The following is a 27661-nucleotide window of genomic DNA, read 5'->3' on the forward strand; positions in this document are numbered from 1 at the left end:
CGATGGAGCCGGCTCCATCGTGCGCATGCGTGAGACCCGGATAGCGACAGGCAATCCGTCGCTCCGGGTCTCTCACCAAAGGGAGCGTGCTGTCGATGTTGAGTGACAGCACGCCCCCTTTGGTGGACGGGCTGGGGGGGTGGCTGCCCAGACGGAGGCGTTCCCATGAGAACGCCTACCGTTTGGGGGCGGCCCCACTGACATCACAAGTGATGTCAGTGGGAGAGCTTTCGGCTCTGTTTGAGACGAAAGCTCTCTGGGGCTTGCGGCCACGAGACCCTACCACAAGGGTCTCGTCGCAAGCCCGATGGTCGGGATGGTCTTGACCATCGCGACCATCATCCTGGCCGCTCGCATTAGCTGTGGGTGGCAACTCACAACAATGCGAGCGGCCAGGAGGCTGCTCCATAAAAAAAAAAAGACGCCCTGATTCAGAGCGAGCACTCTGTCAGAGTGTCCGGCTCTGAATCAGGGCCTATGTCTGTACCAGGACATACTTTAGATTGATATTAGAGGATCTGGAATAAATACTTCTTTTACTGAAGCATATTTATTTGTGCTTTTGCAACAGACATCCACATTTGGAAACAAATGTTTCAATAAATCAACATCAGTTAATATATTTTGTCAGTCAGATTACCAAAATGACAGCAAAGTGGCTGAGTCTGCTGTCAGTAGCTCCCAACTAAATACACACTGTGTGTTTATTACATTTCCCTGACGGACACACACAATCTGAACTATGGCCCTGATTCAGAGCCGGACGCTCTGACCAGAGCGCTCGCTCTGAATCAGGGCCCACCTCCATTAATATGGAGCGTCCTCCTGGACGCTCGTATAGCTGTGGGTCACCACCCACAGCATATACGAGCATGCAGGATGATGGTCGCAATGGTCTTGACCATCGCGACCATCGAAACTGCGAGCAAAAGCCTGCGGTTGAGTTTTTCAACCGCAAGGCCAGGAGTGATTTTGGCTCTATCAGAGCCAAAATCACTCCCACTGACATCACTAGTGATGTCAGTGGGGCCGGCATCAGACGGTAGGCGTTCCCTTGGGAACGCCTCCGTCTGGCAGGTACGCCCACCAAAGGGGGCGTGCTGTCAGTCAACATCGACAGCACGCCCCCTTTGATGAGACACACCGAGCGAAGGAAAGTCCTTCGCTCGGTGCGTCTCGCGCATGCGCATGACGGAGCTCCCTCCGTCGTGCGCATACGCAGTGCAGACCATCGACCCACTTGCGAGCGGACAGCCGCTCGCGAGTGGGTCTGAATGAGGGCCAATGTCTGCACCAGGACATAGATCGATATTAGAGGATGTGGAATAAACACTTCTCTTACTGAAGCATATTTATTTGTGCTCTTGCAATAGACATCCACATTTGGAAACAAATGTTTCAATAAATTACCACCAGCTAATATATCTTGTCAGTCAGATTATTACCAAAATTACAGCAACAAAATAGCAATCTAGATACAAACTGATCTGATTGCTGTACATGGAACTTACTGATGTAAAACATCAATTATGTATATATGTGGATGTCAACTTTGATGCGATGTTAATATTATTCTCCTACTGATGTATACTAGTTACCTTTATTTACAGTATAATTGGATATATCTGTAAATGATTAAACTATCTGAGTTGACAATAGGGATATTCTTTATTGGAATATATACATATATATGCACTGGAAACAAAATCATTTTCCAGTGTCAGAATATATGATCCCTCATTTTCTGTATAAATTAGATCATTATATATGAACCTTTTATAAGCTACTTGAATTTTCATAACGGTAAATAACGAGTGAGCGGCATTTGACGTGTCAGCCATATTTTTATTTTCACTTTTCTTACTTATACTTCACCATCTCTATGATAGATTCGCTTTAGAGTTTTAATATTTCACTTAATAAGGCATTTGAACATTTTATATTCAATAAATTAAAAGTTGTTTTAATTAATTAAATTTATTCATATCTGTGCGCCACATTGTACAATTTCTTTTTTTCTTCTTCTATCCTTAGATATTGACATATATAGGCCTTACAATAGACAATTACATGACCCAGAGTGGGTATTGTTATCATGCAGTGTAGGGACCACCAGTATCAGAGAAGCCGTGAAGTTGGCCTGGTGGCAAATGCATGCAACAAATATCTCTGAATTTCTATTACCATATAGTTTTCAAGTATTGTTGCAGGTACAATTTAGTGTGCTGGGGGACAACCCCTTTCTGTTTTATAGTTTAGTATGACACCTCCCTTTCATGCACCTAAAGAGTATTGCAAAATTTATTTGTTACCCTATGTACACACCTATTTTACTATGGTAATAATCCTAATACAAATGCCATTATTGGGATGGTCCTAAACCTCCCTATATAGCATTCATCTGGTACTCTAAGAAAGTCTATAAACCCCTTATTGCAAAGAGGGAAGTCTCTTTTTTTTACATTCTAAAGGAAATCCTGATCCTGTGTAAATTTTTTTTGAACAAATACTAATCAGAACTTTAATATATAGTCTTAAACATAAGCCTAACCCTAAAGCTGTGGAAGAGTCAGATTCAAAATTGTATGGAATTCCCATAGGTGGGTAGTGGCACTGGAGAAGTCTTGCAGGAGGGAGTGAGAGGTGCTTACCAGAGATGAGGGAAATCTTACGGCAGCATGAACGTAAGATTTCCCTCATCTGTGGTAAGCTGAATTGTTAGCATTACTGCCTCACGGCACTAAGGTCTTGTGTTTGATTCCCACCATGGCCCTAACTGTGTGGAATTTGTATATTCTCCCTGTGCTTGTGTGGGTTTCCTCTGGGTACTCTTTACTCCCACACTCCAAAAATATAATGGTAGGTTAATTGGCTCCCAACAAAAGTGTAACCCGTGTGTGTGTGTGGACAGGGACTGATGTGAATGGCTAAATATTATCTGTAGAGAACTGTGGAATATGTATGCGCTATATAAATAACTGGTTATAATAAAAATATACCGCTTGTGAGAGAGAATAATTCAGGGTGAGGTTAGAAACATATTACATGCATGCTACGGTTAAACAGATTGCATTTTAAATTATGTTTGTATTATAATTTGTTATCTATAGTGCATACAAAATTGTTTACTTTACAGCTGAACATTTGAAATCTTACTCAGGAGGACAGTAGTTCCCAAACTGGGTGCCGTGGGTTGGTGGCCCAGTACAAACTCAAATTATTTATGGTCACTGTGAGAGTCAAAACCATTGCTGGTGGCTGCCATTCATAAAATATGTGGACAAACAGAAGCACAACCCTGTACACCACCACATAACTGAACCAAAGGATGACAGGTAAGCATAATTGACTTAATTTAATATTTGTTTTCTGAATTTCACAATAAGAAACATTTGCCCTAGGGGTGCCATGAAAAAAAGTGCTAATACTATAGGGCGCCGTGATTCAAGTACAGTATGGGAACCACTGACTTAGGAGATCATTTACATTGCATGTTATAATCAGTAATTCAGTGGTATTTCTCTCTATTCATAGACCTTAAGTGATACTGGTTAGCATTAGCAAAAAGCAATATTATAATCACTGCATGATTAAGGCCTTTAAGTACCCATGATTCAAACATTCTAAAGAGCTAAAGTGGTTATACACTCTGCAGTTATCGTCCTGAACAACCAATTACATGCTGATCAGGCCGATAATTTTACAGTGTACGGCCACGACGAGCAGCAATTATCGCGATGTAAGACATGAGAACTCTTCCAGCATGCCCAACATGCAATAATTTGTGTTCGGATCTGACAGTGGATATACTCACCATCTCCATTAGACAGACCAATTATCTGACAGTGTATGGCATTGTCAGATAATTGGTCTGTCTGTCTGAGGGCGAGTTTGATCTCACAATGTAAAGCCGGAATTTGATAAAGACCAGGAATATGTCATTGTGCACCAATAAACTGTTCATTGACTCCCAGAAAAGTGTTTGACATTAGAGATGTTTAAGCAGCCCACATATTTGCAAGCACAAATATCTGGATAACCGTTGGCGACACGCTTAACATGCAGATCTTGTTGGGTAAAGAACCAGTATCCCCAAAGTTTTAGGAGTTTACTTTTTTGTTGTATATACAGTACCTTAAGAGCATCTGGATTTGCAAAGTAGACATGTTCTCCCCATTTGATGCCAGTCCACAGGTCATATATCTGGGCAGCAATGTGGCTGAGTGGTAGGTAACTGACAATAGACTCCTGTTGGATTTCAGCTGGCTGCATATCCCCAGCACGACTGGCATGAGCCGCTGTCCAGGTGATCTGTGTGAGAGAGTAATCTAACATAGAACCACAATGGCATTTTACCAAACTAAAATGCGTTAGTACTAACCATTGTGTTTGATTACTGCTGAATGTTATAATGAGTACTCTGCAGACATTATGGGCACTTTAGAAACTTGGTAATATATATTGTGCTTATAACAGAACCAAAAACTAACACTAAGCATTTATAGCAGGGGTGGGGAACCTTTTTTCTGCCGAGGGCTATTTTGATATATATAACATTATTTGTGGGTCTAGTTAAGGCCTTTCCCCATCCGCGTGATGTCACACTGGGTCGGGGCCACAGTCGCCAGTGATTACAGCAATGCCTGGAGCATCCTGAGGAAGCTCCAGGGAGCTGTAAGGGCAGTGCTGTGACCATATGAAGCATCCTAAGGACGCTCCAGGTGGCACTGCTTCATAGATTCTGGCTGCAGTGTGCCATTCTAGGCACCCTACCTGCCAGATGAGGCTAGCAGAAAAAAGCTGAGAGGGCCAGACCAAATGATTCCGAGGGCCTTATAAGGCCCCCGGGCAGGAGGTTCCCCATCCCTGATATATAGGGTAATTAAACATATAAGTAGAATGTTTCCCATATGACCATAACTGGCTATTTAGCCTAATTTCATATCGGATTTGTTTCTAAAAGTACTAATTTAGAAGAAAAATAAAGCATGTGCGTCAGTTTTTCAGTTATTTATTCACATTTGTTGTGACATCACTGGTCATATTTGGGCACAAGATATTGTGGACTTTGATGGACTTTGACCTGAAGTGTTCTGCTCAAAATTCCCTCTATCATTTTTTCTGCCCAGATGTTCCTGTTATTTGTGTATTCCCTATTATACCCCAACCACACCACAGAGAAGAATATGGAATTAAGCACATAGAATTTCGTATTTCAAAATCGCAGAGCATAAACAAGTTGTATCATCGGAACTCGGCACCTCTAAACTGGCTTTTTCCACTGTTAAATTCAATTCACTCTATTTTCTACATACATTGTCATGGCTCAGCATTACTCCTTTTGGGTTCCCGGTGGTTCCAGAGGTGTAGATAAGGACACAGCACTGATTGGGCTTTTGAGAATTTATGATGTCATCCAGCTGCTCATCACTGAAGTCCGTCCCCAGTTCCATGAACTCTGCCCACTGATGGGTAACAAAAAGCAGAAACATTCGAGTTTACGTTTACGATGCAGTGTTCATATACTCATTTCTACTTGTAATAGTTACATTGTCATCTTCTATCCTTTGCACTGTTGAATCATTGGCTTTTTCTAATACTTTTTTTGTGAAAAGCAAACAGATAAAGTTTATATAAAGAAATACTTTGGATTAAAGGCACCAGTATTGATTAACCCTTTTTCTAACGCCATGCTTTATTTATTTAAATTACAGCAGATTCTACATCCATGAGCATGAATCCGATTATAAAAAAACATGAATTTATGCATTGTTACATACCGTGTATAAACCTGAACGCTTGACCTGCAAACTGCCTTTGTACTGCACAATAGCTTTGAGATGAGGTAACTTCTCCCATATCTGTAAAGAAACTAGTCATTGTCACTAAAGTTCCATGCTGGCAACTGTGATAATCAATTATTATTTTGAAATTCCCATTCCCATTCTAGAGGTGACTTTAGACCATCGACTATGCTCCTAGTCTAAATCTCTTAATAGTAAAATGCTGTCTTAAAACAATTAGTTCATTGAATTCAGTGCTAACTGTAATACCGGGGTGATAGGGGGTAATGGGTTACTCACAGTGGCATATCTATAATGGGTGCAGTGTGTGCGGGGCATACAGGCCCCCGGGTCCAGGGGGGCCCCGCACCGCACACACATTTTTTTTAAACTTACCTGTCCGAGGTCCCGCGTCGGGTGTCACTGCTGCTCAGAATACCGGAAAAATGGCCACCGCAGCCATTTTTCCGGCGTTCTGCGCATGCGCAGTAGACTCCGGGCAAACTCTAGTGCCCGGAGTCTACTAATGCTCCGGTGGCTGGCCAGCTGCGTCAGTCGGCTGCCACCAGGGAGAGAGGAGGGGGCCCTGCACGAGGAATGCCCCCTCCTCTCTTAAAACGCCCCTGGTTACTCCAGAGGTGAGTCAGTCAGTAAGGACATTTGATATATCAAATGGACTGACTCACTGACTGACTCACTGACTGACTCACTGACTGAACGCCCAGCCCAAACCCCTGGACCTAGAAACATGGAAATCAGGGTGTATATTCCTTCCACGTCGTAGGTGCCAACTAAAAAGGGATTTTTTAAAATTTGATCCCTAAGCGGGGAAAAGGGCTAAAATGTTTCCTCCTGTGCAATGTCCTGACTGACTGAATTCTGAACTGTGCTGCAGCCACAATGAGACAAACAGCAACTGTGCCCCCCCTATTTGAATAGCAAGAGAAGGGAATGTGTTACCAGAGCCGTAGCTAGACATTTTGGTGCCCTGTGCCAGAAAGAACACCGGTGCCCCCCCCCCCCAATTAGGCTATTAGGTGTGTGCCTGAAAAATGGGGGTGGCCTCATGGGGATGGAGTGTGGCATCATGGCATGCTCTCATGTTCATCAATCTGGGGGATGCTGGCTGGCATCTATTTGGTAACCGTTTAGTCACAGCTAATGGGGACGGCTGGTTCGTCATGTCCCCGCAAGTACTGGCTGGGGGTGGGTTGCAGTACCTAGTGCCTGCGCTCCCATACTAATATGACCATACTATGTTACATCTGCGTCTGATAAACGCCCTGGATCACACAACACATTTTTAGTACACTTCTTTGTGCATGCTTCTAAGCCTGTACTGCAACTCTGTATGAACACCATTGGGATGTATCATTATGTGCGGTGCAACTCAGGTGCATGTACAGGTAAAAAATAAAACACATTGGCTCCCACAGAGACAGATGTGGGGGTCGGGCAGAGACAGATGGTGAGGGGGCTAGTAGAGATACCCGTGGGGAAGGTGGGGGTGGGCACAAATGTAGGTAGGGAGTGGGCAGAGATACTGGTGGGCAAGGGATGCATATATAGAGAGGTAAATAGGGGAGGCAAATAGTAAAAATAAATACAGTAATCTTATTTAATTAATACTCTGATCAAAAGTAAGGAAAAAAACAAAAAAACAGCAGATCTCTTTGCAAAGTGCTTCTGTGAGACCACCTGTACTAGGCATCAGTTTCCAGGTGGGGATGAAGGGGTTACAGACACAGAGGTGGCTGTGATGTTCAGTACTCACCTTCCTGCTTTTTCTTTCAGATCTCTATAGTGCCGGCTATGACAGTAACAGCTCCCGCTGGGGAGAAGAAGAGAGGGGAAGTAGAGGTGGGGGTTGGAGATCCACATAGGGAAGCATGCGGAGCTGCCTGCCAGAGTCAGGCAAGAAGTAGCACACACCGTGACCTGATCCAGAGGGGAGGGGGAGGGCACATGCTCCCCATAGCCTCGATTATCAGATCCCCTTGCTCATACACAGATTGCGGTCACTGGCAGGGGTCATCAAAGCAGCAGTCATTCACTCCCAGGCTCAGCACATATACAGTGCGTGAGTGCGATGCAGCGCAGCAGTCAGTCACTCCCAGGCTCAGCACATATATACAGTGCGTGAGTGCGATGCAGCGCAGCAGTCAGTCACTCCCAGGTTCAGCACATATATACAGTGCGTGAACGCGATGCAGCGCAGCAGTCAGTCACTCCCAGGCTCAGCAAATATGCAGTGCGTGAGCGCGATGCAGCGCAGCAGTCAGTCACTCCCAGGCTCAGCACATATATACAGTGCATGAGCGCAATGCAGCGCAGCAGTCAGTCACTCCCAGGCTCAGCACATATATACAGTGCATGAGCGCCATGCAGCGCAGCAGTCAGTCACTCCCAGGCTCAGCACATATATACAGTGCATGAGCGCGATGCAGCACAGCAGTCAGTCACTCCCAGGCTTCGCACATATGCAGTGCGTGAGCGCGATGCAGCAGTGGAATGAAAGAGAAGTAGCAGATAGGTGGAGAGGAGGCGCTTCCAGTTTACGTTCCACAGTGGAACGCAAATCTCGGCAGCCACCACCAGGAATAATCAGGAGCTCATTCAAAGTCTGTTGTGAGCGCTGAGTGCTCACAACCATCTCGATGTTGCCCCACAGCGCATGCACACGATGGAGCCGGCTCCATCGTGCGCATGCGCGAGACCCGACTAACGACGGGCACTCTGTCGTTAGGGGTCTCGTAGCAGATGGGGCGAGCTGTCGATGTTGAGGGCACGCCCCCGGCCCGTTTGCTGGGCGGGCCGGGGGCGTGCCCGGCCAAATGGAGGTGTTCCAGTCGGAACACTTGCCGTTTCGGGGCGGCCCCACTGACATCATTGCTGATGTCAGTGGGGAACTTCCTGCTCGAACAGAGCAGGAAGCTCCCTGGGGCTTACGAGTGCCCAGGCCCTACCCTAGGGTCTGGTCGTAGGCCCCGATGGTCTTGACCATCGCGACCATCACCCATGTCGGTCGTTAGAGCTGTGGGTGTTAACCCACAGCTTATCGATCGACAAGGAGGCGGCCGTTCAGGATGCAAGCGGCCGTCCTGATTCAGAGCGACCGCTTGCATCTAACGACCGCCTCTGAATGAGGCCCTCAGTGCGGTGGCAGCGAGGTGCAGGATGGGGAGGAAGAGTCAGAGAGCCAGGAAAGGACCTGGGCACACCGCTCATAACAACAGTGTACCGGATGACAGGGCATCAGCGATCTGTGCGGCGGCACCGGCCGCACCACCCTAGTTATGGCCCTGTGTGTTACTACAGTGGTGAGAGGAAAATGCTACAACAGTAGTGATAGGGGAATGTGTTATCATCGAGGTAAGGGAGGGGAATGTATTACTGCACAGGTGATGGAGGGGGATGTGTTACTACACAGGTGAGGGAGTGGAATGAGTTAGTACACAGGTGAGGGAGGTTAATGTCTTACTATAACAGTGATGCATTATAATAGAGGTGAAGGATTAATGTGTTACTGGAGTGGTGAGATGGAAATGGAAACAGTCAATATCTAAGGTCTACCTGGGTGAAACCGGGTACATCAGCTAGTTTTATTTATATATATAGATTATATATATGCGTGTACAGTGGAAGCCTGGGAGCGTGTCCCAATGGCTCTCAGTGTAAGGGAGACGGGACAGACTTAAAAGGGGAGGACCGGCTGCCAGGGTAAAGATTAGTGACACAAAAGCTGTACATCAGTGGCGTAACTAGGGTATTTGGAGCCAAGACCAAGTTAAAAAAACGGAGCCCCCCCCCCAAGTAGGTGCGAGTGACAAAGGCGTGCCACAAAAAAGTGAGCGTGGTTACATGCCACAATGGGTGTGGCCACTGAAAATGCGCATGTGCCCGCAGTCTACTAATGCTTCAGTGGCTGGTAAAATTTTTTTTATCTTCTGTGTGTGCGTGGGTGTTAGGCTTAACCACATTAGCGCACAAGATCCAGCGACTGCTGTCGTGTTCGATTAAAAAAAACACAATACAAGTGTCACTGTCTTAAAAATTTTTATCTTCTGTGTGTGCGTGGGTGTTAGGCTTAACCACATTAGCGCATAAGATCCAACGACTGCTGTCGTGTTCAATTAAAAAAAAAAAAACAATACAAGTGTCACTGTCTTACATATTTTTTTCTTCTGTGTGTGCGTGGGTGTTAGGCTTAACCACATTAGCGCACAAGATCCAGCGACTGCTGTCGTGTTCGATTAAAAAAAAAACAATACAAGTGTCACTGTCTTAAAATTTTTTATCTTCTGTGTGTGCGTGGGTGTTAGGCTTAACCACATTAGCACACAAGATCCAGCGACTGCTGTCGTGTTCGATTAAAAAAAACACAATACAAGTGTCACTGTCTTATATATTTTTTTCTTCTGTGTGTGCGTGGGTGTTAGGCTTAACCACATTAGCGCACAAGATCCAGCGACTGCTGTCGTGTTCAATTAAAAAAAAAACCAATACAAGTGTCACTGTCTTACATATTTTTTTCTTCTGTGTGTGCGTGGGTGTTAGGCTTAACCACATTAGCGCACAAGAAGATCCAGCGACTACAGTACAATCGTGTTCAATAAAAAAAAAAACAATACAAGTGTCACTGTCTTATATATATTTTTCTTCTGTGTGTGCGTGGGTGTTAGGCTTAACCACATTAGCGCACAAGATACAGCGACTACAGTCGTGTTCAATCAAAAAAAAAAATTAAAGTGTCATATTATTTTCTTGTTTGTGTGGGTGGGTTTTCGGCTTAACCGTAGTAGTGGACAAGATCCAGCCAGCAATGCAAGTTGCAAAATTGTGCTGACAGACTCTAGTCATGATCAATCGTTACTCTGGGGCCAAGTTCTTCTGGAGCTGACAAAAATATAAATCATCATTTGTTGTTTTTTCTAATATTTTTGTAACCGCACCTTGGCTACACTATTGGTGATTGTGACACTGCTTCTAGACTGCAGAAAAAATATGGAGGGCTGTCACATGACAGGAGAGCAAGGCCAAGAACCACATGTTGTAGCTGCCGACAGCAGTGCAAGGCCGTCAACTTCCTCGACCTCTAGGAAGGCCCATGCCCCAGGGCTTAAGTCATGCCATCAATATGGTAAAGCAGGTTTTACCGAAATTAAGAAAAAAAAATTGAAAGGATATTTGACTTTAGATAAACAAAAAATTGGCAATATGCCATTCACTACACGAAGTGGCAAGGAAAGGATAAGGCCTTGGCCTTCTTACTTGAAGAAGACTGCTGATTCTGATAGCCCTTCTGCTTGTAGTAGTAGTGGTGGTGGTCCAATTAAAAATGTGAAAGTTGTTAAGACAGCTCCGGAAAAACCAGCTGTGTGCCCTGAGAAATCGAAATCACAAATCCCCGAGGAGACTGCAAGTGTGTCCGCGGTTGCCATGTGTGAGCCCGACCTAAATACTAGTGTACTGGAGGATCCTCCAAGTTCCAATATTTGTGTGCCCTCTGTAAATGTGGGGAAGGGCAGTCAACATCTTGCACACGTAGTCATTGAGGATGCTTCTGTGGAATTGCACATGGAGGAGGAGGATATTTTGGTGGATGAAGGTGCTAAGGATGATGAGGATGTTGATGATGAAGATGTTGGTGATGAGGATGTTGATGCCGAGGATGTCCTTTGTGTAAGTAAGGCAACAGCTGTTGCCCATGGTTTGTAAAAGCAAAAGCCCATTGTTGTCATGTCGGGACAAAAGACAAAAAAAATCTACTTCTCACGTGTGGAATTATTTCCATCCCGATCCGGACAACAGTTGTCAAGTCATATGTGCCTGTTGCCATGCAAGAGTGAGTAGAGGGAGGGACCTAAACCACCTAGGAACCTCCTCCTTGTTACTTCACTTGGAGCGCATTCATCAAATATCAAAGAGTACATCGCCAAGTTCCAAAACTCAAAACGTAACAAGTCCAGTGTCACCTACCTGCTGCCTCTCTCTGAGATCCAAGCGCCTTCGATCTCCAACACCAACACCTGCCTCATCATCTACATCCTCATTCGTGATTGGAAGTAATTTAAAAAAACAATTGACTATTAAACAGTCCTTTGATAGAGGAAGTAAGTATAACAGCTGTCACCCAGTTTCACAGCGGATCACTGACGCCAGGACGGCTGTGCTAGTATTAGATGGTGAAATAATAAAAAATGAGGCTGATAGTGTGGAGGAAGTGCAAAAGGAGGATGAGGGGGAAATTTGTGTCCTATCTGACGCTAATGTGGATGTTGATGATAAGTATGTGGTTTGCGTAAATCAGCCACCAGTGGCAGCAGTTCTTGCTAATGATAAAAAGAAAGCCAGAAAAGCAACGTCTTGGGTGTGGAATTATTTTAATCTAAATTCTGACAATACTTGTGAAGGCATCTGTTTCATTTGTAAAGCCAAAGTTAGCAGAGGAAGGGCACCTCCTCCCTGTTATGTCATTTGCAGCGAGTTCATGCAATTTGTTTAACAAAATTATAATTTGTAAATTAATAACAAGCAGTCCAGTATCAGCTACCAGCAGTTTGGACCAGCACATGCAATCTCCACCACCAACACCCTCATCATCAACCTCCTCCTTAATAATTGAAGGTAGTCCTTCCAAAAAATGTTTTGTGGGGCCCAAACAAACCAAGGAGTTCAGCCACGAAAGTGTCAGTCCTAGTGGCTAAAGTGCTTGGTTTGTTAAACTCTGCATGTCCTTTTTAATATCCCACATAAGAGTGGCTGGGAGGGACAATTCCATCTTGCACCTCTTTTCTTTACATTTGGCACAATTTGGGGCATTGCCGACTGACATTATTATAGTTTATTAAACTTCCATCCTGTCTGCCACTGCTGTGTGGCAATGTTTCACAGATGCCTGATATTTTTTTAAACTGACGTGCGTTTGTGCCGCTGCTCTGTTGCTTACTTTAGCCAGCCAGCTCGCTGCAGCCTTTGGCCTATATTGGTGAAATATAGTGACATCAATATTGTGAGCTGTGAGGTGGTTAAACATGCCTAGAAATGCCTGAAAATCATTGTTATTAAGGTTAATAATACTGTGGGAACAAAAACAGGCCCAAATTATGTGGTTTTAGCAGTTTTTATGATTTTTTGCAAAAAATCCAGATCCAAAACCTAAACACAAAAACAAAACACGGAGGAAAAAAATCCAAAACCAGATTCAGATCCAAAACCAGGGGAGATCCAGATCCAAAACCAAAACACAGGGGTCGGCGCACATCTCTAGTTTAAATACAGAATAATTTGTGCACAAACCATAAATGTTGAGTCTCTTTTTTTTTTTCATCATGTGAGACCAATGTAATTTTCCTCCTGATTACGCAGAGTGCATTTCTTGCTAAACTAGGACTAGCAGCCAAGTATTAATTAAAACACATTTATCGGATGTCAAATTAATCAGTAACAGCTTGAACAGTTGTGCACAAACGTTGAAGTTGTTCTAATGAAACCTGGTCATATCTTACTTCTGGATATGGCAAATTAATTTATTCAAGGCTTCCCAATATGAAGCATTTAAGCACTTAGAATTTGACAGAACAATTAGAAATTGAACTCTAATCACACAAACCATCATTTGCTATACATAGCGATCTTGAGAAATGCAAAGTGGTTTTACTTATCTGAAGCTATTGTATAATACCCCTTTTACACCAGAGCTAAAACCAGGGTTATTGCAGGGTTAACCCGGGTAGCTCCTTGGTGTAAAAGGGGACAGGGTTGGATTCATGGGTCGAGTGACCTGGCAATCCAACCCAGGTAACTTGCAGGGTTTAATACGGGAATAACCCGTGAAACCCTGCAGTGTAAATGGCGCAATGCGGGTCACGATGACCTGGAACGTGCCGCATGCCTGCTTCAGTGGCGCTTGGAGATGACATAATTGGCAAGCGACAACTACAACGCCGGAAAAGTTGGGTTACTGCAGACCTGGCTCTGGTGTGAACGGCGCCGACTCGGGAATATTCTGGGTCGGCGCCGGCAAAATTCACGGTCTGCTCCGGTTTGGAACCCTGTTGCAACCTCCGGGTCAGACCCGGAATTTAGGTATAAAAGCAGTGTAAAGATATAAACAAGGCTTTTTGTCACATTTGGTATACCAAATGCCGCAAAGGGATGGTTTTGCCTTCTCTGTGAATTAGATTTATTTTATGTTTTGAAATTTATATCTGACATTAAACAAAACTATCAAATACACTTTCTCCAGGTACTGTATCTCAGCAGTATGTATAATTTATTTTGAAAAAAAAAATAAAAAGAATACAAAAACGTAATTAGATATTATTTGGATCCATAGCACTACAAGCTGCAAAAAACACATTGTATATTGTAGTGTTAATGCAAAAAGTCTGATCTGCTATACACACTATAACATGATGTACAGTACATATATATCATGAGACATAATTAATAGACATGACATCTAAAAACAAAAAACTGCTCTCAGAGCAGAACGGTGTTATATTTTTGTAAATAGATGGCATGTCTTATGATATAGATGTACAGCTTTTTATTCATAATAGTGGCAATGGCAATATGTGTCAGCAGTTAGTACAGAGATAGGGGCGTAGACAGCTGCCAATTTGTACTGGTCCTCCATAATGCCCCTCTTTATCTCAAAGTACTAACTTATCCTCTAAGGGGTCAATCCTATTAGCCGCAATGATCTTGCCGGTGCGAGTCATCGCGGCAGTGGCCGCACTTTACAGCAGCCAAGATTCGCCTAATATTGCTCGCAGCCCCACAGGGCTCCGAGCAAAATTATGCGAATCCAGGCTCGGGTAGGGTAGCGAAGGGTGCGAGATGCGTTCCATTGCCGGGGTTTGAACGCCGTTGCAACGGCACATCGCACCCTTCGCAGCTAATAGGATTGACCCCTAAGTGTACTGCCTTAATGCTCAAATCTTCCATCGGCTCATCCCATGACCATACCCATCACCAATAGACACAGCAGTATTATTGGCTGAACCATTAGGATCAATTCTCAACATACATCACTGAGGCATGGGACACTTTCTGTTTCATGCCTCAATAATGTCACTGGTTTCTGTTGTATTGATAGCCTCATGCGCAGTGGATGCCTGTACTATGTGTAGGTAACGTGTATATTTGAAATAATCCAGTTTTGAAGTGTTGAGGGGACCTATGAACGGGAACAAAGAAACAGAAAAATTAACATATTGTATTTTACCTGCAAGATTTTCTCCAACTGCTTCTGATTTTCAGCCACAATAATGTTTGCTCTGCAGTCACTGGCGACATAGTGGCAAGCTTCAGGTGAATTGGTTGAATAAATCCCAGTCATAATTCCCCTAAAGTTTTATGTGCATAGAAAAAAATGGTGATGTGTAGTGACTACTAAATAACTTGTTTTATGGGTTTATGAAGAAGCCTCCAGGGACAAATACATACGTTATAAAATGTGCACAAACTGCACAGATGTTTAAGGGCATCTATAAAATATTATTATTACAAACATTGAGAAAAAAAAAGTCAAAACACCATGCTACAGAAAGGACCGAAAAAGAATACACAGATAGGGATAGAAATGAGACAGGTGGACAGGTATGAGTAACAAGTGCAGAGGGCCACCATTCAATATACCCTCTATGTTCTGTGGTTCTTCCTTTAATATTTAATGCACAAGTAACACTGCGCTATTTCTATACAATGTAATGATGCACCAAACAGACAAAAGAGATTAGTGTCATGGCAGCGTTATTAAAAAATGCACAAATTGCATTAACCATATATATACATATATATATATATATATATATATATATATATCTGTGTGTATATATATATATATATATATATATATATATATATATATATATATAATTAACTGCTAATACAAATGATGTCATCACATCGTCATGTAATTACAGCTGGTTCGCACAATGTCCCCATCTCACCAATGTCACTGATGTTACTTCCAGAGAGTTCTACAGTCTTCACACACTTCTATTATTTCCTTTAGAATAAATATAGTAATACACAGCAAACAGTATATAGGGGAAATCTGTACTGGCGCTAATATAAATGATCAAACATTCCTTCCATGTGTAGAACTTCCATATATATTGTTTACGTCTGTTATTTCTCCATACTTACTCATCACACACCACCTCATGATAAAAACAAAGAAACTCCTGAATATCAACCAATAGCAACATAATCACATCATTTACAACCAAAACTGTATAACAGTATAGAAGAACGTAAAAAGGCACACAGGGATGCACAGACCACATACAGAAAGAAAAAAACACTCTGTAGAAGAGAAAAAGTGAGGCTGGCCCAAAGCTTACAACAGTAAAGATGAAAAGGAAAAAGATATTGCTAAGGATAAACTTTTGTACATGTGCCTAAGTGGTTGCGATTTCAGAGGCATGCTGGGAGAAGTCTATTGAAAATGTACTGGGCATTCCTGGGTGGTCACAAGTTGGTGTCTTAGCAGGCACTATGATGGGAGTGTCGCAGGCGTGTCCATGTGGTTGAATACACAGACGCTCAACGACTCACATGGAGGCCATACATGGATGGAGAAACTGCACCTGCTATAGGACTGGTGCAAGTTTTGATGATGCGACCAATAATGACGTCTAAGGACGCACCAATCATTATTACTACATGTATGGATGCTGACAGTGGTTCTCAGTCCTTGCACATTCGGACACATGGATGTACACCAGGGAAGAACTGTATATTGGCATTTGCATAAAGTTGCAGGTCAGCGCCCGCCAACAGACGCAGCTACGGACGTTTCTGTATCCACCTCTGAATCTGCCGCTATATGTACCTTCTTGGTAACTACAAGTTCCAGCATGCAGGAAGTGTATGTGTGGGGGGTTTGCACCCGTTGGTTTGCATATGTTATGTTCTGGGTTGTTTGTGGACCCGGGGTGGTAGCAGGAGCGATCACAGAAGCAGATTTGAAAATAAAACTAGGATTTTTAATAAGTGCTTGAGTAGACATATAATGTGGCAGTAAATAAAAGTCCAGGATTATATAAATGTGCACAAGAGTTCTGTGGTGGGAGCAAAAGGGTTAATGTCCAAGTAGAAACAATTTAGAGCTGTCCAGGTGTGCAGGTAGTGAAACTGAAACTAATCAAGCCAGGTTTGCAGGTAGTGAACTGAAAATAAACAAGCCAGGTTTGCAGGTAGTGAACTGAAAATAAACAAGCCAGGTTTGCAGGTAGTGAACTGAAAATAAACAAGCCAGGTTTGCAGGTAGTGAACTGAAGCGCAGGATGTCAGCAGGCTCAGGCACTCAGGTATGGGCAAGGATGATGGAGGAAGCGGGGTAGTCCAGTGGGAGCTAGGAGCTGACAGGCAGACTGGCAGACAGCGAATTCACAGGAACAGGAAAGCACAGAGAACTCCCTCTCAGCTAGGCTGAGATACACGTTGCACTGGCAAAGAAGGAAGGCACTGACCCTTCCTAAATACCCCATGCCGTGTTGTTACTGGCCGGAGGGAACATGTGACTCACCAGGATTGGCCAGCCACATCACATGGCCAGAAGGCAGGATGGCGGCGCCCATGCCAAACGGAACGGAGACGTCGCCAGGCCTCACCAGCGCAGAGTGACAACAGGGTCGCACAACAACGCGCGCAGCCAAAGCCCCCCGCCAGACACCAGCTCCGCCACCAGACAGCCCGCGCCACAACGACCTCACAGGTAACACCCGCCTAGCGCCATGCTGAAATACCCTGGCCGTGACAGCATACATCTCTGATGGCGGGGGCACTTTGCATGCACATGGCCCATTCTGTGCACAACATGTCCTGTGATCTTGTATGCAGTAGGGGATGGGGCAGCACTGCCTGCATTTCAAGAAAATGGGCATGCTGGCCCCGTTTTCTGGGAGTGCCAAGGGCAGAGTCTACTTCTTCTGATGCAGATTTACTGGCCTCGCAAGCGGACAGGAGGTGGCCATTCTGTGTAAGCTTGGGCTTACTTAGATGGCTGATGGTTGCAACATTGATCCGATCCTGCGTCTTATAGTGCAGGCATCAGATCTGACATGCCAGCAGGGCCCAGGGCGTCTTTTTCCTTCAGACGCCTCCTGCAGGCATTAGCATGTTTGTGCGCAGTAGCTGCGCCCAAAGACGTGCAGACGCGTGCAACTTGGAATCAGGCCCTTACAGCAAAACTCTTCTTATAGAAAACATGTTTTACTACTTTGCTATTGTGCAATTAGGTTCTTTCAATTAAAATTTGAATATTACAATACGTGAGTCATTGTAACACAATAATATATATAGACTATAGGGCAGCAATGTTTAGGATTAGCACACTCCTGAAATACTATGTGCTGCAGTTAGTGTTGTTCTAATCTGACTACAGGTTGTTCTGTCCCTGCCCACTGCAAAAGTGGTGACACATGGACACTTTTCCTTTTTTGAAGTTTTACTAAATCCAAATGAACAAAAATGGGTGACCCTAGTCAAATGGACCTAAAATGCATATAAGTTTACAGTAGTTATGATCAGCTGATGGAAGAGTGAGAGAGGATTAGTGACTGCACTCTGCATTTCTACACGTGACCTGGCAGGTCTCCATATTCTCAGTATTCTTTCTCTGTGAAAGTTAATATCAACTGACCCAATTATTTAAATCAAACTCCACTAGTCAATTCACGTGTACTTTGCAAATGATTAAAGCATCATCTGGTTTTGTTGCAGGAAGGGGGAGACGAAGGACCACATATTAAGTTTTCATCTTTATGATCACTCTTGCACCCTCAACAAATCCCAACTTTGTTTCTTTAACAACCACTAAACCTAAACATAAAAAGCATTGTTGAGAAGAGTCCTTATTTTCCAAAGACAATCTCAGGTTTTATAAGTTTTTTCCTCAAAAAAATATTTATCCTTAAATGTTCTTGTTTTCCAGGATTTAGTAAATGTTTTCTAATGGTATGGGAAGTGTTCTTCTACTGCTGCAAGCCTACATGTTGGTACTTATTGTATGTATTAAAGGGACTATCTCAGTGAACCACCTGCCAACTGCCGACTGTCTCTTCTTCTTCATGCCTAACTGACTGGTAAGCTGACCCCAGCATAATCATCATGATGAAGATACATGAGAGAAAAGGGAAGAAGTTGCTTTTTCTGCATAAGAAAGGCATTATGGTGACCAGCGCCATAACCAGGCGGCAGTGTGCCCTGTGCCGGCCAGACCCCGTAAACCCATGGTATTATGTGAAGCGGTGCCTGGAGCGTTCTGCACCTCCACAAGCTGCAGGGTGCCTGCCCTGCCTGAAGAATCCCTAGGACGCTCCGCTCGGCTCTGCAGTAACACTACTGGCTGCAGCCTAGTTGTCATGGGGCAGTGCCAGTGCCGCTCCCAGGGCCCAGCACAACGCACTGCTCACACACCCCTAGTTATGGGCCTTATGGTGACTGAAAGAAAGCATATAAATGGTCATTCTGAGACCATGTATTTTGGCACCAAGTTTATATGGAAATGTAATGTGTAGAACTGTCAGGCTAAAGACAATGTGCGGATAGGCAAATAATATTCCTTTCAGCACTGGTGTGAGGTTCATTTACTGATGGTGTGAGGAACTAACGTCAATTAAGTGGTGTCAACTACAACTCAATTTAGCAGACAAGATAGTCATTGACTGGAAAGTTACTCAGAGCAGTTTGGGCCACAGTTCTGGTGAACCTGCTGCACAGGGCCGGATTAAGGGGGGGGCGACATGGGCGGTCGTCCCTGGGCCCCCACACACAGAGGGGCCCCCACTAGCAGCGATTCACTGTCTGCACCCGCCGCTAGTGTCCCCACCGCTTAGTGTAGTGTAGACCGCGCAGTGAGCACGGCCACACTACACAGTTACAAACACACAGCCGCCTCCGCCTTCTGGCTCCCCCTGCAGCATCTGATGATGGGAGAGACGTCATGACGCTGACGTCTCTCCCATAGTGCAGGAGAAGAGCCGCCGGTTGCATCAGGAGTAGGGATTCAGGTAAGTTGTATCTTTTTTTTTGTGTGTGTGTACGGGGCACTGCATCGGGGGGAGGCCACTTCATGGGGGCACTGGGTGGTGCTACTAGGCTTAATGCATAGGGGGGACTATTACATGGGTCCATGTATAGGGGGGCCACTTCATGGGGGCACTGGGGAGTGCTACTAGGGTCAATGCATAAGGGGGGACTATTACTAGGGCACTGCATGGGGGGACTTCTACTGGAGGCACTGTATAGGGGGGACTACTACTGGGGGCACTGTATAGGAGGGGACTACTACTGGGGGCACTGTATAGGAGGGGACTACTACTGGGGGCACTGCATGGGGGGGACTTCTACTGGGGGCACTGTATAGGGGGGACTGCTACTGGGGCACTGCATAGGGGGGACTACTACTGGGGGCACTGTATAGGAGGGGACTACTACTGGGGGCACTGTATAGGAGGGACTACTACTGGGGGCACTGTATAGGAGGGAACTACTACTGGGGGCAATGCATAGGGGGGACTACTACTGGGGGCACTGCATAGGGGGGATTACTACTGGGGCACTGCATAGGGGGGGACTACTACTGGGGGTACTTCATAAGGGAGACCATTACTGGGGGCACTTCTACTGGGGACATTGCATAAGGGGCACTACTACAGTGGGCATTGCAAGAGGGGCCTTACTACTGGGGACATTAAGGTGAATAAAAAGGAAAAATAAATGTTCCTAGGGTGACAAGAAACGGTGGTATATAGAGGCCCCCACAAGTTTGTTGCCCAGGGGCCCCCACAGACCATAATCCGGCCCTGCTGCTGCAACAGAAAATTGGAGGATTTCATCTCATCATTCAAGTTGATTCAAGCCTGTTTATGAAGTGCAACAACAATGCTGGGATGATTCTTCCTTAACAATGGGTGTTTATGGATATGTAGTGGTGCTTGAAAGCTTGTGAACCCTTCAGATTTTTCTATATTTCTGCTGAAATTTGGCCTAAAACTACCTCAGATTTTCACACAAGTCCTAAAAGTAGATAAAGAGAACCGAATCAAAAATTAGATGTGCTAATTTTTTTACTAAGGAATATGATCCAATATCACATATCTGTGAGTGGTAAAACTATGGTCTGACCTCCTTGTGCAGCAATAACTGCTTCTAAATGTTTCCGGTAATTGCTGATTAGTCCTGAACATCGGCCTGGAGAAATTTTACCCCATTCCTCCGTACAAACCAGCTTTAACTCTGTTATGTTGGTGGGTTTCCTCCCATGAACTGCTCGCTTCAGGTCCTTCCACAACATTTCGATTGAATTAAGGTCAGGACTTTGACTTGACCATTCCAAAATTTTACATGTATTCTTCTTTAACCATTCTCTGGTCAAATTACTTGTGTGCTTTGGGTCATTGTCTTGGTGCATGACCCAGTTTCCTTTAGAATATTCTGGTATAATTCAGAATTCATTGTCCCATCAATGATGGCAGTCGTCCTGGGCCAGATGCAGCAAAACAGGCCCAAACCATGGTACCACCACCACCGTGTTTCAAAGATGGTATGAGGTTTTTATGCAAGATTGCAGTGTTCTTCTTTCTTCAAACATAACGCTTCTCATTTAAATCAAAAAGCTCATTTTGGACTTATTTGTCCACAAAACATTGGTCCAGTAGTCTTCTGGCTTGTCCAGGTGATCTTTAGCAAACTGCAGATGGGCAGCTGCTTTCTCCTTGCAATCTTGCCATGCACACCATTGTTGTTCAGTGTCCTCTTGATGGTGGACTCATGAACATTAACATTAGCTCATGTGAGAAAGGCCTTCAGTTGCTTAGAGGTTACCTTGGGTTCCTTTGTGACGTTGCAAACTATTAGACGCCTTGCTCTTGGAGTGATCTTTGTTGGTCGACCACTCCTGGGGCGGGTAATAATGGTCTGGAATTTCCTCCATTTGTACACAACCTGTCTGACTGTTGATTGGTGGAGTCCAAACTCTTTAGAGATGGTTTTGTAACCTTTTCCAGCCTTATGATCATCAGCAACTCTTCTTCTGAGGTCTTCAGAAATCTCGTTTGTTCATGGCATGATACACTTCCACAAACCTATGTTGTGAACATCAGAGTTTGATAGATCCCTGTTCTTTTAAAAAGAGAGGTTGTCCACTCACATCTGATTGTCAGCCCATAGATTGAAAATACCTGACTCTAATTTAACCTTCAAAATATCTGCTAAGCCTAAAGGTTCACATACTATTGACACTCACATATATGTGATATTGGATCATTTTCCTTAAAAAAAAAAAATTAGCATGTCTAATTTTTTTGTCTCATTTGTTTGATTTGGTTCTTTATCTACTTTTAGGACATGTGAAAATCTGAGGTAGTTTTAGGCCAAATTTTAGCAAAAATACAGAAAAGTCTGAAAGGTTCAAAAAATTTCAAGAACCACTGTATGACAGTCAAAACTCTAATAAATATAAGAAAGTAACACATTGCTGAAGGATCTAACATATCCTCAAACTCCTGACATGCCTACAAAACAATGAGGAAACAAGTGCAATTTTGTTGACCCTGAAACTGGTGTCCACACAAAAAAATATGGAAAGAATAGTGGAGCAGAATAACACCACCTAAAGTCCTACTTCGCTGAGGTCCTATGGCACAAGAAAATGTGTGACTGCAATCTGTTTGAAGTTATACATTCTTCCAACATCAATTTGGCAATTCAATATTAATGCTGGGGTCAGCTAACCAGTCAGTTATGGGACTATGTACTGAGCCTTGGGCCAGGATGTACTAAAGGAAAAATGCAGTAAAAACCCAGTTTTCGGGGGTTTTACCGCATTTTCATATGTACTAAGCCCCGGCTGCCTGAGTTTCAATGCGGAGGGTAGCGCTAAGTTTTTCTGATGTTACCCTATAGAAGCTTATGGGCTTCTTACCACATCCCGTTCCTTGCCGCCTTGCAGTCGCCTAGCACCTCTCACTGCCGGCCCCAGTCACCTCAGCCTCCTGCGGGCTCCTCCTGGGTCCCCCACCTCATTCTCCTCCTATTCTTCTTTGGGGTGCAGGGAGGAGGAGGAGGAGCCCGGGACTTCCTGCAAAGGTCACCAGCAGGAAGCTCCCGAGGCTAGGAGGGGAAGTATACCCACAGAGACCCCTTCACCCGGCGGCGGCAGCTTCGCAAAGGGCAGCTCTTATCGCAAGAGCTGTCTTTTGTGATACTAATCGCATATTTTAGTACATATGCGATTAGTATTTTTGTGGTGACTGGCGGGATGTACACCGCAAGGTTATTACATCCCGGCCATGGAGAGAGATAAAGTGGACATAGTTAAAGTACTAAGCAACCAGCTCCTAACTGTCAATTTACAGGCTGTTTGAAAAATGACAAGAGCTTATTGGTTGGTACCTTTTCTCCATCCACTTCATATCTCTCCAAGGCTTAGTACATAGACCCCTTAGTCACAAGGAAGAGACAGTTGACAGTTAGTAGGTGGTTCAATAAGGTAAACATTTTTGATGAAAAAAAATACCTACTGTACAAGTGGCGTTGCCAAGGCTTTCGAATGGGGGGCATGTCTTCAGTGTACAAAGGCCAGACCCCTTCCCACTTTGGAGATCTCTAACGTTGGAAGGTGTTTGTACATAATCAAAGCTGTGCATTTGTGGTCAGCTTCTAATAATTATTTTAAAATGTTGCTATCTTATGAAAATGCTGTTTGCTTTATATAGAAGACCTACTAATAACATGTAGTTATTACAGGGTTGTAAGGAGGCAGTGCAGCCATTGCTCTTGCACAGGGTAGGATGCCCTAGGTGCAGAAACTGCTATGTTCACCCACCGCAGCAACCCGCCCTATTCCATCTACTGGCTCTTGTACTATGTGGTGACGTCTCCCACAGTGCTGTGCAAGGAGCCGTGGGACCTTCACAGCTGCTCAGAGCATCCTCAAGATGTTCCTGGCAGTTCTGTAGGTACCCAATGATGGTGTGGCCCACCCACTCCCTGAGGTGCGACTTTATGATGGTATGTACTTAGGGGGCGCAGGTGGGGGCAGCACAGGGCACACTGCCACCCTGTTACGGGACTGGTAGCTATGTCCCACTCTTAGGACACACAAGGGAATGCCTATCCTTTCTGCTGCATTCATGAATATAAGCTGTTGTCTATGAGTCTATGAAGGTGTCACTGGTCAAGATGGAATGTGGAGGAGAGGTAGATTGGGATATAGGACATAATATAATGAGTCTGATGTTGTACTTACCCAGCAAACACTGTTCCCACTGCTGAAATAAACCATTCTGGTGAATTAAAGCCAAGAATTCCGACACTATAAAACCTCTTCAATCCTATCTGCAAATGAAAAATAACATATTGTAAAGTAACTGTAGTATTGAGGAACTATGTAACAATAATTTTATATTACTAAACTCTAGGCAGACAATAAACACAAATTTATATTTTAGCTATAAAATTTATGATTATATATATTATAGTAATACAATTTGTTATTCTGCAATAAATTCTGTCTTCTATATTTTATTATATTGGCTCCAATAGTAGATATTCAGAGTCTGAAAAACAGATTTTAGTATCAAAGTAAAAAATAAATAGGGTGATATTTTTGGGGGATGTCTCAAAGGCCTCTTGTCATATTGTCATTTGTCCATGGTGTCTTTGCTCTGTCTGTTTATTGCAGCCTTGGTGTAACACGAATCTCACAGCAACATTACCTGGTTCAATCTTCCCACTTCAAGGTCTCCCCTTAGACATGTTTCCCTGTCCCTGCTTAGTTATTCTAGTTTGTTGCCGGGAGTCGGGACATGCAGCTACCAGCAAAAGCTGGTTTTAAACATCCCCTCAGTGCACCTAACTGAGGTAGAAGTGCTATTCCTGTGCAACTGTATTGAAGTTCATCTGATCTTCAGTTACTGAACTGGCTTCTTCCTGACCGGATACGTTCAGAATCCCGACAGCAGGGATTCCTGCGTTCAGAATGCCGATGCCGGAATCCAGACACTTATCAGAATACCGGCGCGACCGGCATCCCGATCGCCGGGATCCCGATGTAAGTAGCGGGGTTAGGGGGTACCCATTCCCTTCCTGACCTTCTCTGTGCTTGTTGAATGTTACCTATCTCACTATCTGTTACCAAATGGCCCTGTTTCTGATAAGCTGAGTCTGCTCAAAACCGTGACTTTGGGCCTTTCCTAGAAGGGTTGACTTGTGAGCTATGACCTGTGGCCAGAGCCGCTGATAGGAATCTCAACCCCTTTGCTGTGCTTTCTTAGAGGGGTCTTCAAGGCTGCTTAGATATCCTTGGCATACGCTAGAGCTACATGGGTAGCATATGGGGTGTCACCATATGGACACAGCTATGGAGACTTCTTTTGTAAATGTAAAGAGAGGGTAAATTGTAATTACGCTTTCAGAGGATTGACTGCATTTTTCTTTTTCTTAATAAATAGACCCATAGGAGTCTGTTTTAAACATATGCTACTACATAAGGAGTCTGTTTGCCTGCAGATAATGGTGATATGCTATTCTTTACTCCTACCATCCAGTAACTGTAGGTCAACCATTCTGCTTTCACTAATTAGCATATTGGTAACAGCTAATTACCTCCCCTCCACACATTCCACACATCATAGCTATTCATATGTTCCCTTTCTACACTCACACTTTCCGCTGACACCAGGCCAACATTGCTGTGTGACTGGATCATACAACCCACCAAGAATCTCTGCAATTTGGCTGCACCATTGACCAATATGCAATATGTAAAACTTATCATTGTGTATCAATGCCTATTTCCCTATAGATTGTAAGCTTACGAGCAGGGCCCTCTTACCGCTATGTCTGTTCTCTTACTGTTTTGTTCAGAATATGCTGGCACTCGTAGGCGCCGGAACGGAGGGAGTAAGGGAGCAGCTCAACCCCCCTCAAACATTTGAAAGGAGGTTGTAGTGCGCGGGGCGAAGCCGCACGCCAGCAAAAAGGGGGATTGGCCTCACGGACAGGGGGCGTAGCCTCGCGGCCCAAGCCCCCATTTTAGTCATTCTGGGGGTCCCAGAGATGCAGACTTTCCTCTGGGGAGAGTCTGTGTGCAGTGCCGGCTCCCTCACTGAGGAATACGGTGCAGCACCCGGCTCCTGTCACTGAGGACTCGGCACTTTGGTGTCACCCCCTGGCAGGTGACACCATTGTGCGGCCCGCACCCCCCTTGTGATGCCACTGCCTCCATGCATTGCCGGGCCTGTACAGCCTATTGCTATAATGCACAGCCCCTGACCGTCCATGACCACCCGCTCCAGTCCCCGCCTCCTGCTGCTCTACTTAGCAACAGTTAAGCTGGAGGCAGGGAGGGAGGAGGGAAAATCGTTCCGACGCCCCTGCTGGCACTATATAATTATATGTTTATAAATAAAGAGTAATAAAATAAAGAATGGGCTATGTTTTATATACTTTCCACTAGATTGCTTTTCATATTTATCACCATAGCCTTGTATTGTAATCATTGGAGAAAAGTGTAGAGCAGAGAGGGGGCCTGTTTCAGAATGTAGGGAGCCACAATATTTGTAATTGTGGATCTGCTGTCACACTTTCAGGGCCGTAGAGAACTTGGACTGACCCGGGCACTAGAGGGGGCATGGCCAAATTGTGGAGATGTGGCCTCTTCATTTAAAAAATCTGCCAGGGGCTCACTCCCTACCCACACATATCATGCAGCAGCAGCCTTCCTGGACCCTTTGCAGCCCACAGCAGAATGCAGAATGTACTTGGCTGGGGAGAGAGGTTGCTACTGGTAAAAGATAAGGGGCCTATTCATAATCACTTCATTTCTACAAAAGCAGGTGAAATGCATTTGTAGAAATTAAGTGTTCAGGCCATTAATCAAAAAGGCAATGCAGGAGATATCACAGATATCTCCTGCTTACCTTCCTCTCGTGGAATGGCCCGCTGTCCTCATACACTAGTATCACAGATATCTCCTGCTTACCTTCCTCTCCCAGAATGGCCCGCTGTCCTCATACACTAGTATCACAGATATCTCCTGCTTACCTTCCTCTCGTGGAATGGCCCGCTGTCCTCGTACACTAGTATCACAGATATCTCCTGCTTACCTTCCTCTCCCAGAATGGCCCGCTGTCCTCATACACTAGTATCACAGATATCTCCTGTTTACCTTTCACTCCCAGAATGGCCCGCTGTCCCCATACACTAGTATCACAGATATCTCCTGCTTACCTTCCTCTCGTGGAATGGCCCGCTGTCCTCATACACTAGTATCACAGATATCTCCTGTTTACCTTTCTCTCCCAGAATGGCCGCTGTCCCAATACACTAGTATCACAGATATCTCCTGCTTACCTTTCTCTCCCAGAATGGCCCGCTGTCGCCATACACTAGTATCACAGATATCTCCTGCTTACCTTTCTCTCCCAGAATGGCCCGCTGTCCCCATACACTAGTATCACAGATATCTCCTGCTTACCTTCCTCTCGCAGAATGGCCCGCTGTCCCCATACACTAGTATCACAGATATCTCCTACTTACCTTTCTCTCCCAGAATGGCCACTGTCCTCATACACTAGTATCACAGATACCTCCTGCTTACCTTTCTCTCCCAGAATGGCCCCGCTGTCCCCATACACTAGTATCACAGATATCTCCTGCTTACCTTTCTCTCCCAGAATGGCCGCTGTCCCCATACACTGGTATCACAGATATCTCCTGCTTACCTTTCTCTCCCAGAATGGCCGCTGTCCCCATACACTAGTATCACAGATATCTCCTGCTTACCTTTCTCTCCCAGAATGGCCACTGTCCTCATACACTAGTATCACAGATACCTCCTGCTTACCTTTCTCTCC

General features: G+C 44.6%; 1 protein-coding gene across 1 annotated transcript in view; it reads right to left on the bottom strand.

Moving 5' to 3' along the window:
• Positions 1-27661, bottom strand: part of ACSBG1 (acyl-CoA synthetase bubblegum family member 1) — a 62069-nt gene that overhangs the window by 5501 nt on the left and 28907 nt on the right. Inside the window, exons 4-8 of the mRNA XM_088444068.1 lie at positions 24052-24140; positions 15016-15136; positions 5781-5861; positions 5316-5465; positions 4135-4311 (exon numbers count right to left, since the gene is read on the bottom strand). Of these exons, the coding sequence (XP_088300194.1) occupies positions 4135-4311; positions 5316-5465; positions 5781-5861; positions 15016-15136; positions 24052-24140 (618 nt within the window). The remainder of the gene's footprint in view (positions 1-4134; positions 4312-5315; positions 5466-5780; positions 5862-15015; positions 15137-24051; positions 24141-27661) is intronic.

This window comes from Taudactylus pleione, unplaced genomic scaffold (assembly GCF_031769625.1).
Source record: "Taudactylus pleione unplaced genomic scaffold, aTauple2 ptg000019l, whole genome shotgun sequence".
Lineage (NCBI taxonomy): Eukaryota > Metazoa > Chordata > Amphibia > Anura > Myobatrachidae > Taudactylus > Taudactylus pleione.